Source organism: Falco cherrug, chromosome 11, assembly GCF_023634085.1.
Source record: "Falco cherrug isolate bFalChe1 chromosome 11, bFalChe1.pri, whole genome shotgun sequence".
NCBI lineage: Eukaryota > Metazoa > Chordata > Aves > Falconiformes > Falconidae > Falco > Falco cherrug.
The window spans coordinates 7,105,995-7,118,098 of NC_073707.1; the positions used below are offsets into that span (position 1 = coordinate 7,105,995).

Sequence of the window (12,104 nt, forward strand, 5' to 3'; positions counted from 1 at the left end):
TGCGCTCTGTTAACAAGCGTTTTATAGGGATTCGAGGTGTGATTTTTGCTTGATAACTGTAGTTCTTCTGCAGTACACACCGAAACAGTCTCCTATCAGCAGAATTTGCTTATGTGACTAATGCTACAGCAAAGTAGGAGTAACACTGCCCACGTCCAGGAATCCAGATAACATACAGTTGGCATGTTTGTGGCAAAATGTGGTGGTTAGGAGGATACAAAGGCAGGCACACAGGGAAAGTCATCTTTGTTTTTTATGAAATGCTGCTAAACAGAGACCAGTAAAATGGTTAGACAGGCAGTGTAGACAGAGCATTCTTTTAGCAATGGGAAATGGCTTTGTTAGATTCAGCATAAGCAACTGATTGCCATTATTCCTGTGACCTGTAGCTTCATTTTCTCTGTGTTTTCTTTGTTTCCAGCTTTATCAAACAGGATTATTGAGCGAATATTCAGCGGCGCTGTGGTGAGGTGAGGAATAGCATACTGGCTGGGGATAGAAGTGTCAGGCTGATCAGAAATGCAAGATACTCTCAAAAATCCCCACTGATCGGAATGGTTTCCAACATGGTGCTCCAGTTGGAGCTGCCTCAAGACGGAGTGAGACTGCTGGGTATCTTAAGAAAAAATCCCATAGGATGACGACCGATAGACCTCATTGTAGAACAGCTGGGCACAGCTGGAGGGAACATGCACCATGTGTTTGTGCCCCGCAGTGGCACAGGGATAGCTGGAGAGCACTGCTGGAGAGCCTCCAAAAAGTAAACCAGCCCAGCACTCGCAGTGGGAGGGGGTGTGGGAGATGAGCCCCAGCTCTGCAGGGAGAGCAAGGCAGCGACTGCTGTGCGGGCTGAGCGGGTGGCCGTGCCCCGTTTTCTCTCACAAATTATTTGGGGCTTTTGAAAAATGTTGGATAACATTGTGAGCATTGAGGAGCCTGATGATTTGGGGTTTGGTTTTTGTTTTTTTCCCCCCTTGTATGTCTTCCAGAGGCAATGAAGTTCAAAAGGAAGGCCGCATGAGTTATGCTGATTTTGTGTGGCTCTTGATTTCGGAGGAAGACAAAAGGAGTGCCACAAGGTCTGACTGATTTTTGTGTATTAGTAAAAGTATGGAGATGAGCAGATAAGATTATAGAAAATTCTGTGACGTGCTGCTTTCTATGAGAGATGACAGCTTTGGTGCCAGTGATTATTAGGGAGAAAGCAACTTACTGTCAACATTTGGTCAAATCGTTTGCCTTTCTTGAGCAGAACTTGTGTAGAAGCAGTTTTCTTTAATGTTAAACGTCTTGGTAGTCACCAATCCCTTTGGTTACCCCATGCCGTGAAGCGATAAACCCATGAGGCGTTTGCAGCAGACAGGCATGTGCCCTTCATGCATGTAGTAAGTGTGTAAGAAGGGTTTGGAGGGAAACTTCACTGTGTCACTTTGTAAAACCTGCCTGTGTGCCTGGTTTGTACAGCCACTGGGAGGCTGTTGTGCAGAGCTAAACTAGAGCTGCATGTGATTATTAGGACAAGGAATCTTATGAATAAAAATGAGAAGAAGAATTCATAAATGCGGTGGTGAAGGGAGGATGTAGAGTGTAACTGCCTGAAAGCATTGCTTTCTGTATGAAGGAGTAGAGGAAATAACTGCATACCATGTGTGCCTCATCACCCACCAGGGTCACTCAGGGACAGGCAGTGTCCCGGGTTCGGAGCTGGTTGTATTTGGCCAACTTTTGCTGCTGAATCAGACAGGGACACCCTTACCTACATGAGCCAGTTGAGCTGCAGCACAGTGGACACTTGCTACAGCTACCAGGTGAAACAGGTCACAAGCATGGCTGTACTCACAAGCCACCTAGGAGGCTAACAGGAGGTGCTCTTGAGTGTTGGCTTGTGCCCTGATCCTTCCCAAAGGGTATTTTCATCCCTGGTTTTATGCCAGCCTTTGGGCAGAAGAGCACTAGGGGATGGGAGAAAGGGGACGTGCATTGCTGCAGTCTCTGCTGTATGGATTTCCTAGTGCAGTGCTGTGCTTTCACTAGTCCTGTCTCTTTTTCTTAGTATTGAGTACTGGTTTCGGTGCATGGACCTGGATGGGGATGGGGTGCTCTCCATGTATGAACTGGAGTACTTTTATGAGGAGCAGTGTGAGCGGATGGAAGTGATGGGCATCGAACCACTGCCATTTCATGACTTGCTGTGTCAGATGCTTGATCTCGTTAAGCCAGAAAGGGAAGGTAAGTCCTGTTTAATGAGAGTTTCCATCCTCTTTGATCTATATTGGACTGAGAAAGTCACGCCACTGTGAAACCCATCTGTAGGTAGAGCCTTGAGTTAGAATCGCAGCGCTGAAATTACTGTGCAAGGTCAAAGTCTGAACAGTGACTTTTGTGCCATAATGTTATGCGTCAGGAGGTTTGAAATACTAAAACAAGAGACCTTGTGAATTAACTTGCTGGAACTGGAGCAACAAGTCTTGTATGTTCCAGCTGTGGCATGTGCTCACAGCCTGGGTTATGAAACTGGACCATGCCCATTCACATTGATTCATATTTCACATGGATGTGAAAGACCTCCATATGTATGTGGAATTTAAGCCTAATAAACATACCCATTTATTGAATAATGTTCAAATCCTTGACTGACTTGGGAAGAAATTTTGTAATATTGTAGCATACTGGTGTTATAATTAAAACTTACTACAAAACTGACAAGGAACAGGTCCAGTCTCTCACTAAGTTAGAACTCAGTAGAACAATAATGTGGTTTTTTTTTCCTGTAGGAAGAGTAACCCTGAGAGACCTAAAGAGGTGCAGAATGGCTCATGTATTCTACAACACGTTCTTCAACTTAGAGAAGTACCTGGACAATGAACAGAGGGATCCCTTTGCAGTGCAAAAGGTATAAATCACCTTCATTTCTAAATACAGGCCTTCTCAAACCTGTTTTTGGAATGCTGCTGGATGAAGGGAAAATCCAACGGAATCCAAGAAAACTCTTTGCACGAGTAGGGCAGTCCAACGGCGGAACAGGTTGCCCAGAGAGGTTGTGCTGCTTCTATTCTTGGATGTTTTTAAGATGCGACTGAACAAAACCTCAAGCCCCTGATCTGACCTCATAGCAAATCCTGATCTGAGCAGAGGCTGGGACTAGGGACCCCCAGGGTCTCTTCCAGCACCAGTTATACTGCTGTTCTGTGATGTGGTTGCCATCACTGATCCTACTACACCAGCCCTGGCAGTGCAGTGTGTGATTCTAGAGAGAAGGAGCGGAGCCTGCTGTGTTGCGCTGCAGCTGAAGGAGGGGGCTCAGCTGCGCGAGGAGGAGCCCGGTTTGCTCAGGTTAGAACGGAGCTGTGAGATTCAGAACCTGAGATCCCATTTGTCCCTTCCCAGCCCCTACACAGCTGCGGCCATAAATAAGTAGGCTACATGTGAAGATTCATTCAACATCTGGGGTGGAGCTTGCTCCTTAAACCAGCACTAACGATCTTCCCGTAGCCTAAAGAGAACCAAAGGGAGAAACCTTCTTTACAGCGCAGGGGCTGAGGCAGGTGAGGTGCCAGCTCGGTGATGAGGCCACACACGTGGTAGTCTAGATGGAAGGTTTGGGGGTTGCAGGTTGTGCCTGGTTATCAGCCTGGCTGGACTGTTATTCATCATCCTCTCTGGGATGATACAGGAGGAGATCGTGGGGTTTGTATTTTGCAGTTGCTGCTCACCGCTACCTGCGGGATGTTCAGAGACTTGAGTTTTGCCAGCTGTTGGTGTCAAGTCCCTCACTTCTGGTTCCCCTTGCATATCCAGTGAAACCAGATGTGACTACGGCTGAAGAGCCTTCTGGGAGATAGTCTTTGTCTGGTCAAAGTACAGTAAAGTGGAGGGGATGCCAAAACCGCCTCTGGTTCCCTCCCAGCTGTTCTCACATAACCTGTAGGGGGAACTTTGTGGTTCCATGATTCAAGGCTTAAATACAGCCCAAGCCAGAACCATCCTGGTTTTTTGTTTGTTTGTTTGAACCGGATTATAAGGGCAGTCAAGTGGGGCTAGGGGGAGGATAACTTGTTATCCCCATCTTACAACAAATGGCAGAGGGCCAAATATATATATAAGGATATTATTCTGTAACCTGCTCTCAAACTTGCCCAAACTCAGTGTTGTGGTTTAACCCCAGCTGGCAAGTAAGAAGAGTAAAAATGAGAAAACTCATGGGTTAAGATACAAACAGCTTAATAGGTAAAGCAAAACCCGCACACACAAGCAAAGTAAAACCACTTCCCATGGGCAGGCAGGTGTTCAGCCATCCCCAGGACAGCAGGGCTCCGTCACACATAGTGATTGCTTGGGAAGACAAATGCCATCACTCCAAATCCAAACGTCCCTCCCCCTTCTTCTTGCCCAGCTGTATACGCTGAGTGTGGTGCCATACGGTACGGAATACCCCTCGGGTCAGCTGGGGACGGCTGTCCTGGCTGTGTCCCCTCCCAGCTTCTCGTGCCCCCCAGCTTCCTCGCCGGTGGGGTGAGAGGCAGAAGAGGGCTGGGCTCTGTCAAAGTGCTGCTCAGCAGGAATGAAAACATCCCTGTTACCAACACTGCTTCCAGCACAAACCCATTTTTACAGTACCAAATACTAGTACAAACACAGCACCAAAATACTGGGTACTGTAATCAAAATGTAACAAAACCCAGCACACTTAGCAAACTGTGAGGAGTTCCTGAAAAGATCATTTACAGTTCAGATTTAATTAAAGATTTAAAATCCCTAAGTTCTTTAACCAATATCAAACCTACCGGTGCAGGGCCTGCTGAGCTACAGCAAATAAAATGTGCCGTTACGGGTGTTCAGCGTTTCTGAAATGAAGCCGGCTCAGTTAGTTGGCAGCTCAGGTCACGTGCTGAGCTTTGTAGACTAAGGGATGTATTTTTTCATAATCATTTGTGTGCAGACGTTAAAATAGTTTGAGATAATTGTGACTCGGTGCCTTCAGTTAAGGCAATTTTTGCCTCGCTGTTTTTATACAGTTGCTTACTAATCCTAGAATTGCCGTTCACGTGTTTAGACTTACTGTGAACAGCGGTAGAGAGGTGTGGACGTAGTGTGCTTGACTGTCTGATCTCTTCAGGACGTTGAAAACGACGGCCCTGAACCCTCTGACTGGGACCGATACGCTGCTGAGGAGTATGAGATTCTTGTGGCCGAGGAGTCTGGGAACGAACAGTTACAAGAAGGGTAAGCACAGGCACTGCCCGCCCTGGGGACACGCCACCTGGCTCCTGCTCAGGTTTAGGAGGAGCGTGTGCATGTCACTTTTCGCAGAACTAGTGGATTAGCGGACTTACCATTTGGACTCAACACTGGAGGCGTGTGAAGCCTGAAACTGTTGCCCCAAAAGGGCGTATTGGTGTGTTTGTCACAACGGGCTGCTTTGTGGGCAGCCCTTTGCATCGGCGACAGGCGCTGCAGTAATGAAGATAGCTGGGAAAAAGGACAAAGCCTTTTTCTTTCGGCAGCCATACGAAAAAAAAAAAAGAGATGGAATGACTTCTGCTAGTCTTGGCCATGTATTGACCACGTCACGCTATCGTAGATTAGAAGCTGTAGCTCTGTTACATTTATTACACTAGCAGAGACTTTCTTCAGTCAAATAATTTTACGTCCTGGCAACCATCATGCCTATTAGTCTGTGCTCTTCATAAGCTGTGTTGCAACATTTTCACTCATCTACTAAGTTTGTTGAGACTTTTTCTTTAAAACACTGTTGGTGTTTCTGCAATATCTACACTCATTTTTGCAGCCCTCTAGAAAATCATGGACAGACACTCTCGCTATTTTTGGAATCAATTAATTTAGGCAGAGCAGTTGCTCCAGAACTCTCTGTGTGCGAGGACCTCCTGCAGAGGCTCCTAATGGAGACCCAGTATAATTATCTTCTAGATTTGTGTCTGTGTTAGTATCTTCTTGAGAATATTTCTCTGGAAGTCTCCAGATTAATAACAAACATCCAAAGAATGCTTACCCTACGTTAATCTTGCATGATTCAGGATTTCACCCGTTCTTGAACAGTATTTAGAGCCATTAAAGTAAAAGCACTGAGAAGACTGCATAATTTTCAAAACTTCCCACACTGGAAATTGTTTGGGATAACAGTAGCAGCTACTAATTAGCCACAGGGATTTGCAAAGCTATTGAGAGCTATCTTTCCTTCTCTCCCTGTGATGTGCATCCAAACAGCTATGAGCTGTTCCCTCGTCTCCTTTGAGCTGCCTTGCCTTTTTGTGGCCTTCACAATGGAAAATGAGGTAGCACAGGATGGAAGATAAAATGGATATATTCCCTGAAGCTGCTTTGCAACACCTGTGTCCTCAACACAGAAAAGAAATAGCAGTCTGCCGTAAAAGCTTTGCAGGACCATGCATACCCAAACTCACCAAAACCAGAGGAAAAGTGGTAGGTGATGTCACATTTTTGAAGCCTAAAACAGCTGTGTCTTCCTGTAAAGAGCATGGCAGCAACCTTGCTGCTTGCTTTTAAGAGCCCCTCAAAAGCTCTGTAGTCATGGCAGCCAGATTAGATCTCATTTGTGGAGCATAGCAACAGACCAGGCAGGAAAACAGGAAGGGAAAAAGAAAAACAAAGAGCTGGATGCACAGACAAATTTGCCAGCAACAGGCATTGAGTTTTTGCGCATACATTATTTCTGGGTGTGCAGAAATAGAGAGTGGGGACAAAACAAGACAATTTGAGAGCTGTATGGGAGACTGGAAGATTTTTGACTAAGTTAGCTGGCAGAATGTGAAATCTGGTATTTGTCTTATTAATACATTTGAAAATAACCATTATTCAGCAATCACAGATGAATTAGTAAGCGTGTGCCACGTTTGTGACTTAGCCCTGTCCATAGCTTCTCTGAGTGGAAGGTTTCTAAACCCAGTCAGTGTCTGTCTGGCTGTCTGCAGGCTTGTCCATGAGAGTGCACTGCTCCTGGAAGAGGGATCTCAGCAGGACCGTGGATGCTCAGAGTGACTTCAGGGATGCTGTGACTCTATGGAGAGCTGCAATCACCAAAAATGAGAGAAAGGTGTCGTCTTGCTCAGGACAACAACGAAGCATCACGTTTCACTAGAAGCTTAAGCTGATGTGAACACCCCCCAGCCACGCGCCGCTGTATGCACCTGTGCGGGAGACTCAGCCTGTCCCTGGGGGATGTACACACTGTCTGAAGGTGGCACCAACAGCTGAGTCTGACCAGCACCAGCTCATAATGCAGATAAAAGCATTGGGCTTGCAGAAACTTTCGTGCAGTCTTGGCTATGGCAGAAGTGGGCACCGCTGTTGCAGAAACCAGTTTCAGCCAGCTGATGTACGTGGACGCCACAACTGCCTTCATGGGAAAAGTCAGTTCCTCCCTCGGGAGTGGAATAAGGAGAGAGAGGCCATCAGTTATGCTGCTGGTAGGACAGAATCCCCCTCACCTGGGCAGCAGGGAGCGAGGGCACCATCCATGCGGAGCAGTGCTGCTCAGAGATGGATAAGTGGGACAAAGACAGGATCAGGTGATGTAGATGATGTTGGTTTAGGCAGCTCAGACCATTGCTCTTGTCTCCCTCAAGGCAGCTGATGGCTCAGTCTCTCGCTTTCATGAGCCCAGCAGCATAAGGAAGGGAAAGGGGGAGGGAGTACATTGCTGAACCACTCGCTCACAAAAATGTTTGCCAAAAGGAAGGACAAAGAATTTCCTGGAGCAGTTTGCCTCCCCTGAACAAGCTAGAGCTGCCATGGTTGAGCCTTGAGGAATGGGCGTTTCACCTGCATGAGCCTGCATTTGTATTTCTGGGACTGTTAAGCTTTGAAACTGGCCTGGAAGGAGAGAAGGTAATTATCTGTAGTGCTAATCTCATGGAAAAGCTGTCCCTTGGATGCTTCCATTTTTCCAAGGTGGGGAGGGCAGGCACTGTTGAGCCTTAAGGAGCAAAAGCATGAAGTAGAAGACTCACTCACATGGGAAAGGACAAGGGAAGGCCCTTTTGAAGCAGGTGTGAAAAGATTTAGTCCAGAAGCAAAAGACACTGGGTAAAAAAGTTATAATGGAGCCCCAAGTGCTAGTGAATGTGCAGGATAAACAATACAGGAAAGAGGTCCCATTCCACATATCGAAAAAAAGGAAGAAAGCTAAGAGAAGCTGGTAAAATGGAAGAAAAAGGGACACAAGAGGAACATTCTCAAGAACAGCATTCAAATGGAAATTAAAAGTTTTCCTCAGCTGCATCATCTTAAACCAAGGAGCCATTAGAGAAACTGAGGCACGTACGAGCACGCCGGGGCCGTTCCCAGGCGGGGGGCAGGGCCGTCCAACAGGCACTGCTCAGGCAAAACGCATGTAGAGCGCGTACTTCTGGGCAACCTTGCATGCATCATCAAAACAGTTACTGGTGTAGCATCCAGACCGTTGTTTCCCTTCTCCCACTTATGCAAGAATCCAGAAGGTGGCAGAATTACTAAGCAGGTGCTTTCCTTTATGGAAGAGAAGATGAAGATGTTGGCCCGGGAGATCTCTATGCTGTTTGTCTCTTCTTCACATAGGGATCACCGGACTGTAGCATAGAATCCCCCCCACAGCAGGGCATGCATACAGGCTCCCAAGGGCCTGCTGTGCCTATGTATGGGTTAGTGAAGGGTAAAAACAGCGCAGGAAGTACCAGACGGTTCATTCTTGGCACCATCCGTGCTGGGGTATCAAAGGAGTCAACCTTTTTGCAGCACAGTTTACCAGTGAACAAACGGGAGTTACTCCTGTGCTTGCCACTGGAACTCCTGCTGCAGCGTTTCCTTCACGAACAGCATCGCTCTCAGAGCAAAGGGAAGATTTCCCATTTCCTGGGAGCTCTGAGAAACTAACCTGTAGCGTGCTGAGACTGGAGGGAGCACATCTTCAAAACATCATTTCTCAGCAGTAGGGATGGGATGAGAGCCCCAAAGCAATGTCCTGTAAAGCACAGAGCCCAGCCAGCCCGAATCGTGCAACTGCCTGGAGCTGAGAATTCACAGCTAAACCTCCTCGGGCCATAAATGCTAAGACCTGGATCTTCAACTTCAAACCAAGTGAGAGAGGAACATGACAGCACGGCCACAATTGTTCTTCTGCAGATGTCAAAATACATCCTGAGCCAGAAGATGCTTTGGAAACCAGGTGTTCCCGAGCAGGTCTGAGCAAGCCAGAGCTCCTCTAGGGCTTGGACGACTTTATTTCTCCACTGAGCTAACAAGACTACTGCGAGCTACTGAGTATTGTTACTGAAACTGGATTCAAGTTTTGTGATGCTGAGCACCAGTGAAAAGTCGTTCCAGACCTTAGAGATGAGGATGGATGGGAGCACAAAGGCACGTCAGCGGTCAGAATACCAGTTACTGCCACACTGTTTTCAGTCCTTAGAAATACCCTCCTCGAGGTTAACGTCTTGCATGCCACTGTGTTTTAGCCAGCTGTTTTAGTAGCCACTGAAAATGCTGTCACCAAAATACGCCTTTTAAAGACATACCTTTTATCTTTGCAGATCATTTGAAGAAGACTATGACACAGATGAAGTCTTATCTCCCCCTGAAACTGGAGACAAGTCAGACAAACTAGTTTTCTCAGATCTCTCAGCATAGAGATGTGGAAGACATTTAGTCAGTATCTTTCAAACTGGATAGCATTCAGTCCCAAGACACTTAGGGATTTTTCTTAAATCCATCATTGGAGCAATGTGCTTTATTTTGTACACTGTAACTTGAGAACCCTTTTTCTCTTCCTGTATAATTGCAATAAGGTAATTTCTATAAAAAGGCTTTTTACAATGTGTTATCATGCACGCTCATTAAAAATGGTGATTGCACCTTGTTTCATTTATATATAAATTCTGTTATGTCCCTAGATGTGCAATAAATGCCAGCATCTAACGATTAACTGTAACAACTGCATGCAACATCTACAGTGCTCATTTCTCAGTTCAGCCCTGTGCCGGTCTGTCCCCTTGACTTTATACCAGGAGTGACAAAAGAGCTGCCAAATTAACTTAAATGTATGTCTAGAAATCTTTTAAAACACAAGTCACAATGAAGGTTTTTTTGGGGTATTTTTTTTCTTTGCTTACTGTCCTGGAACCCAAGGCAGCATGCCTCCCCGTGGGGAGGGTGCAGTGCCCTGTTGTGCTGTAAACCACCGGCTCTTACAATTGACACTAGACGTATTTTACTTGTGTGAATCTGTGGATGGTTAAAGCACTACCTGGTGTAATGTTTCTCTAAGAATTAGAGACATAGTTAATATTTCTACATATTCTCCTCTGCATAAGAGGATCTTCCTTAGGCTAGTGATTTGTTTCTGTAGAAGTACTTGCTAGCATATTTACAAAGAAACCCACCATACGCTGTTTGGCTGATGTGTTGGAACTGCTGTGTCTTGTGCGCGCTGGTTCCGTCCATTCCTTGGGTTCTCCTTTCTTGTGTCGCCAACCTGTAGCCTTCTCCAAGAGACGAGGCTGAGATAACAAAGAAAAAAACCCAACCCTAACCTAGCGTGCTAAAATTTCTGTTACCAGAGGGATCCTTTAACCGGTAAAGGAATTGGTCTGCAATATTGCCAAACATTTCTCTTCCACCCATGAAGCGGGCCCCAGTCTCAGAGAGGAGATGCTGTGACTAATGAATTCTTGCTTTAAGTGCAAAATTAAACTGACTTTCCCTGTGGAATCACAACCGGTGTCTCTCGCAGGAGCAGACACTGCTGCTGGAGCTGCTGCTCCTCGCTTCAGCATCCTCTTACCCATCCTCAGTTTTAGCCGTCATAGATACACAAGTGGAGCTGGTACCTCCTCCAGCCTGGGACAGCTTTCAGCTCCTGTATTTTATTTCAGCTATCATAGTTGTGGCCAAATATGTAATGCTGGGTTTGTGTACACTACGTTTCTTCCTACCTTGCTCTAAGAACACCAGACCGTGCCTCCTCCGGGCGTCCCTGCCAGCACAGCCAGGAGCTGCCGGTGCCAGGGCCATGTCTCCGGGCAGGCACCTCCTTGCCTGCACTGAAGGCAGAACCCGTCCAGTTGACCCGTGTATTCACACACACCCCGTTAGCCGGGGGCATTTTGCACGTACAGAGCCTGGCACATGGAACATCAGTCCCTAGATGGTACCTCTTAGTGTTAATAACCAAATAAGTAACCAGCTGGTCACTACAGATTCAGCTTTTCCAGGAGCCCTTGAAGCGCAGCGCCTGCCTCTCCCTGCCCGGGTAGAACATGCTGCTGCCTTGCTGGGGTGAGTAACTCTCCTCGGGATCAAAATCTGAGAGGGAGTTTTCAGCTGTACTGGGCTCGGGGATCCATTTTATATTTATTGAACAAAGCTGCTGTTTTATCCAGATGCATGCACACACACACACACAGCGGGGATCCTGGAATCGGTATCTGGGAAACTTCTGGATGCCCAGGTTATTAGCAGAGGCGCTGCAAGATAACTTCCATTCCATAAGAAAAGACGTAAGCGGGGAGCACTAACGGAACGAGGATAATGCAGCAAACACTCAGGAGCGGCTCTGCTGGACACCAGGGTGTTTGAGTCTCATCTCCATCATCAGTGTGACCTCGAGGGGAAAGCTTTCCTGGAGGTGATTCCACAAAGGCCCGAACGCAGAAGGAACAAGGAAATGACTGCAGGAATGAACACAGGATGGAAGTCACACAGCTGCTAGTTGTAACCAGCTGCGCCCGCTTGTCACCAGCAAGCACCCAGGCAAAGCCGCCCACCGCTTCGCTGTCGGGGGCCCCAGTGGCCTTTTCCTTTGATAAGATTTTACATCTCTCCAAAGACAAAGATTCCTCAAAGGAACAAGAAGAACCTGACCCCATTCTAGGCTGAAACCGAACCCTTGTGTTACTTCAGCATTGCTTTTACCTCCGTAAGCAGCAGTACTGGAACGTCCAGTTTGCCAGTTCCATCAAGCCTCATTCCAGAATAACTTAGTGATTGTCTCCAGGGCTTTAACCGTGGGCAGCCCTTGTGCCTCAAGGAGAAGCAGCTCTCCTAGTGCTGTACAGAACAGTACAATAATTCAGGTTGGAAGAGACCCACAT

General features: G+C 46.9%; 1 protein-coding gene across 2 annotated transcripts in view; it reads left to right on the forward strand.

Moving 5' to 3' along the window:
* Positions 1-9,933, forward strand: part of LOC102049772 (serine/threonine-protein phosphatase 2A regulatory subunit B'' subunit alpha) — a 56,920-nt gene extending 46,987 nt beyond the window's left edge. Inside the window, exons 9-14 of one of the 2 annotated variants that reach the window (XM_055723223.1) lie at positions 422-470; positions 990-1,079; positions 2,054-2,229; positions 2,775-2,893; positions 5,117-5,223; positions 6,951-9,933. In XM_055723223.1, coding sequence (XP_055579198.1) covers positions 422-470; positions 990-1,079; positions 2,054-2,229; positions 2,775-2,893; positions 5,117-5,223; positions 6,951-7,017 — 608 coding nt within the window. In that variant the 3' untranslated portion in view covers positions 7,018-9,933. The remainder of the gene's footprint in view (positions 1-421; positions 471-989; positions 1,080-2,053; positions 2,230-2,774; positions 2,894-5,116; positions 5,224-6,950) is intronic. The other variant, XM_055723222.1, reaches the window with a different exon arrangement.
* The last annotated feature ends 2,171 nt before the right edge of the window (positions 9,934-12,104 follow it).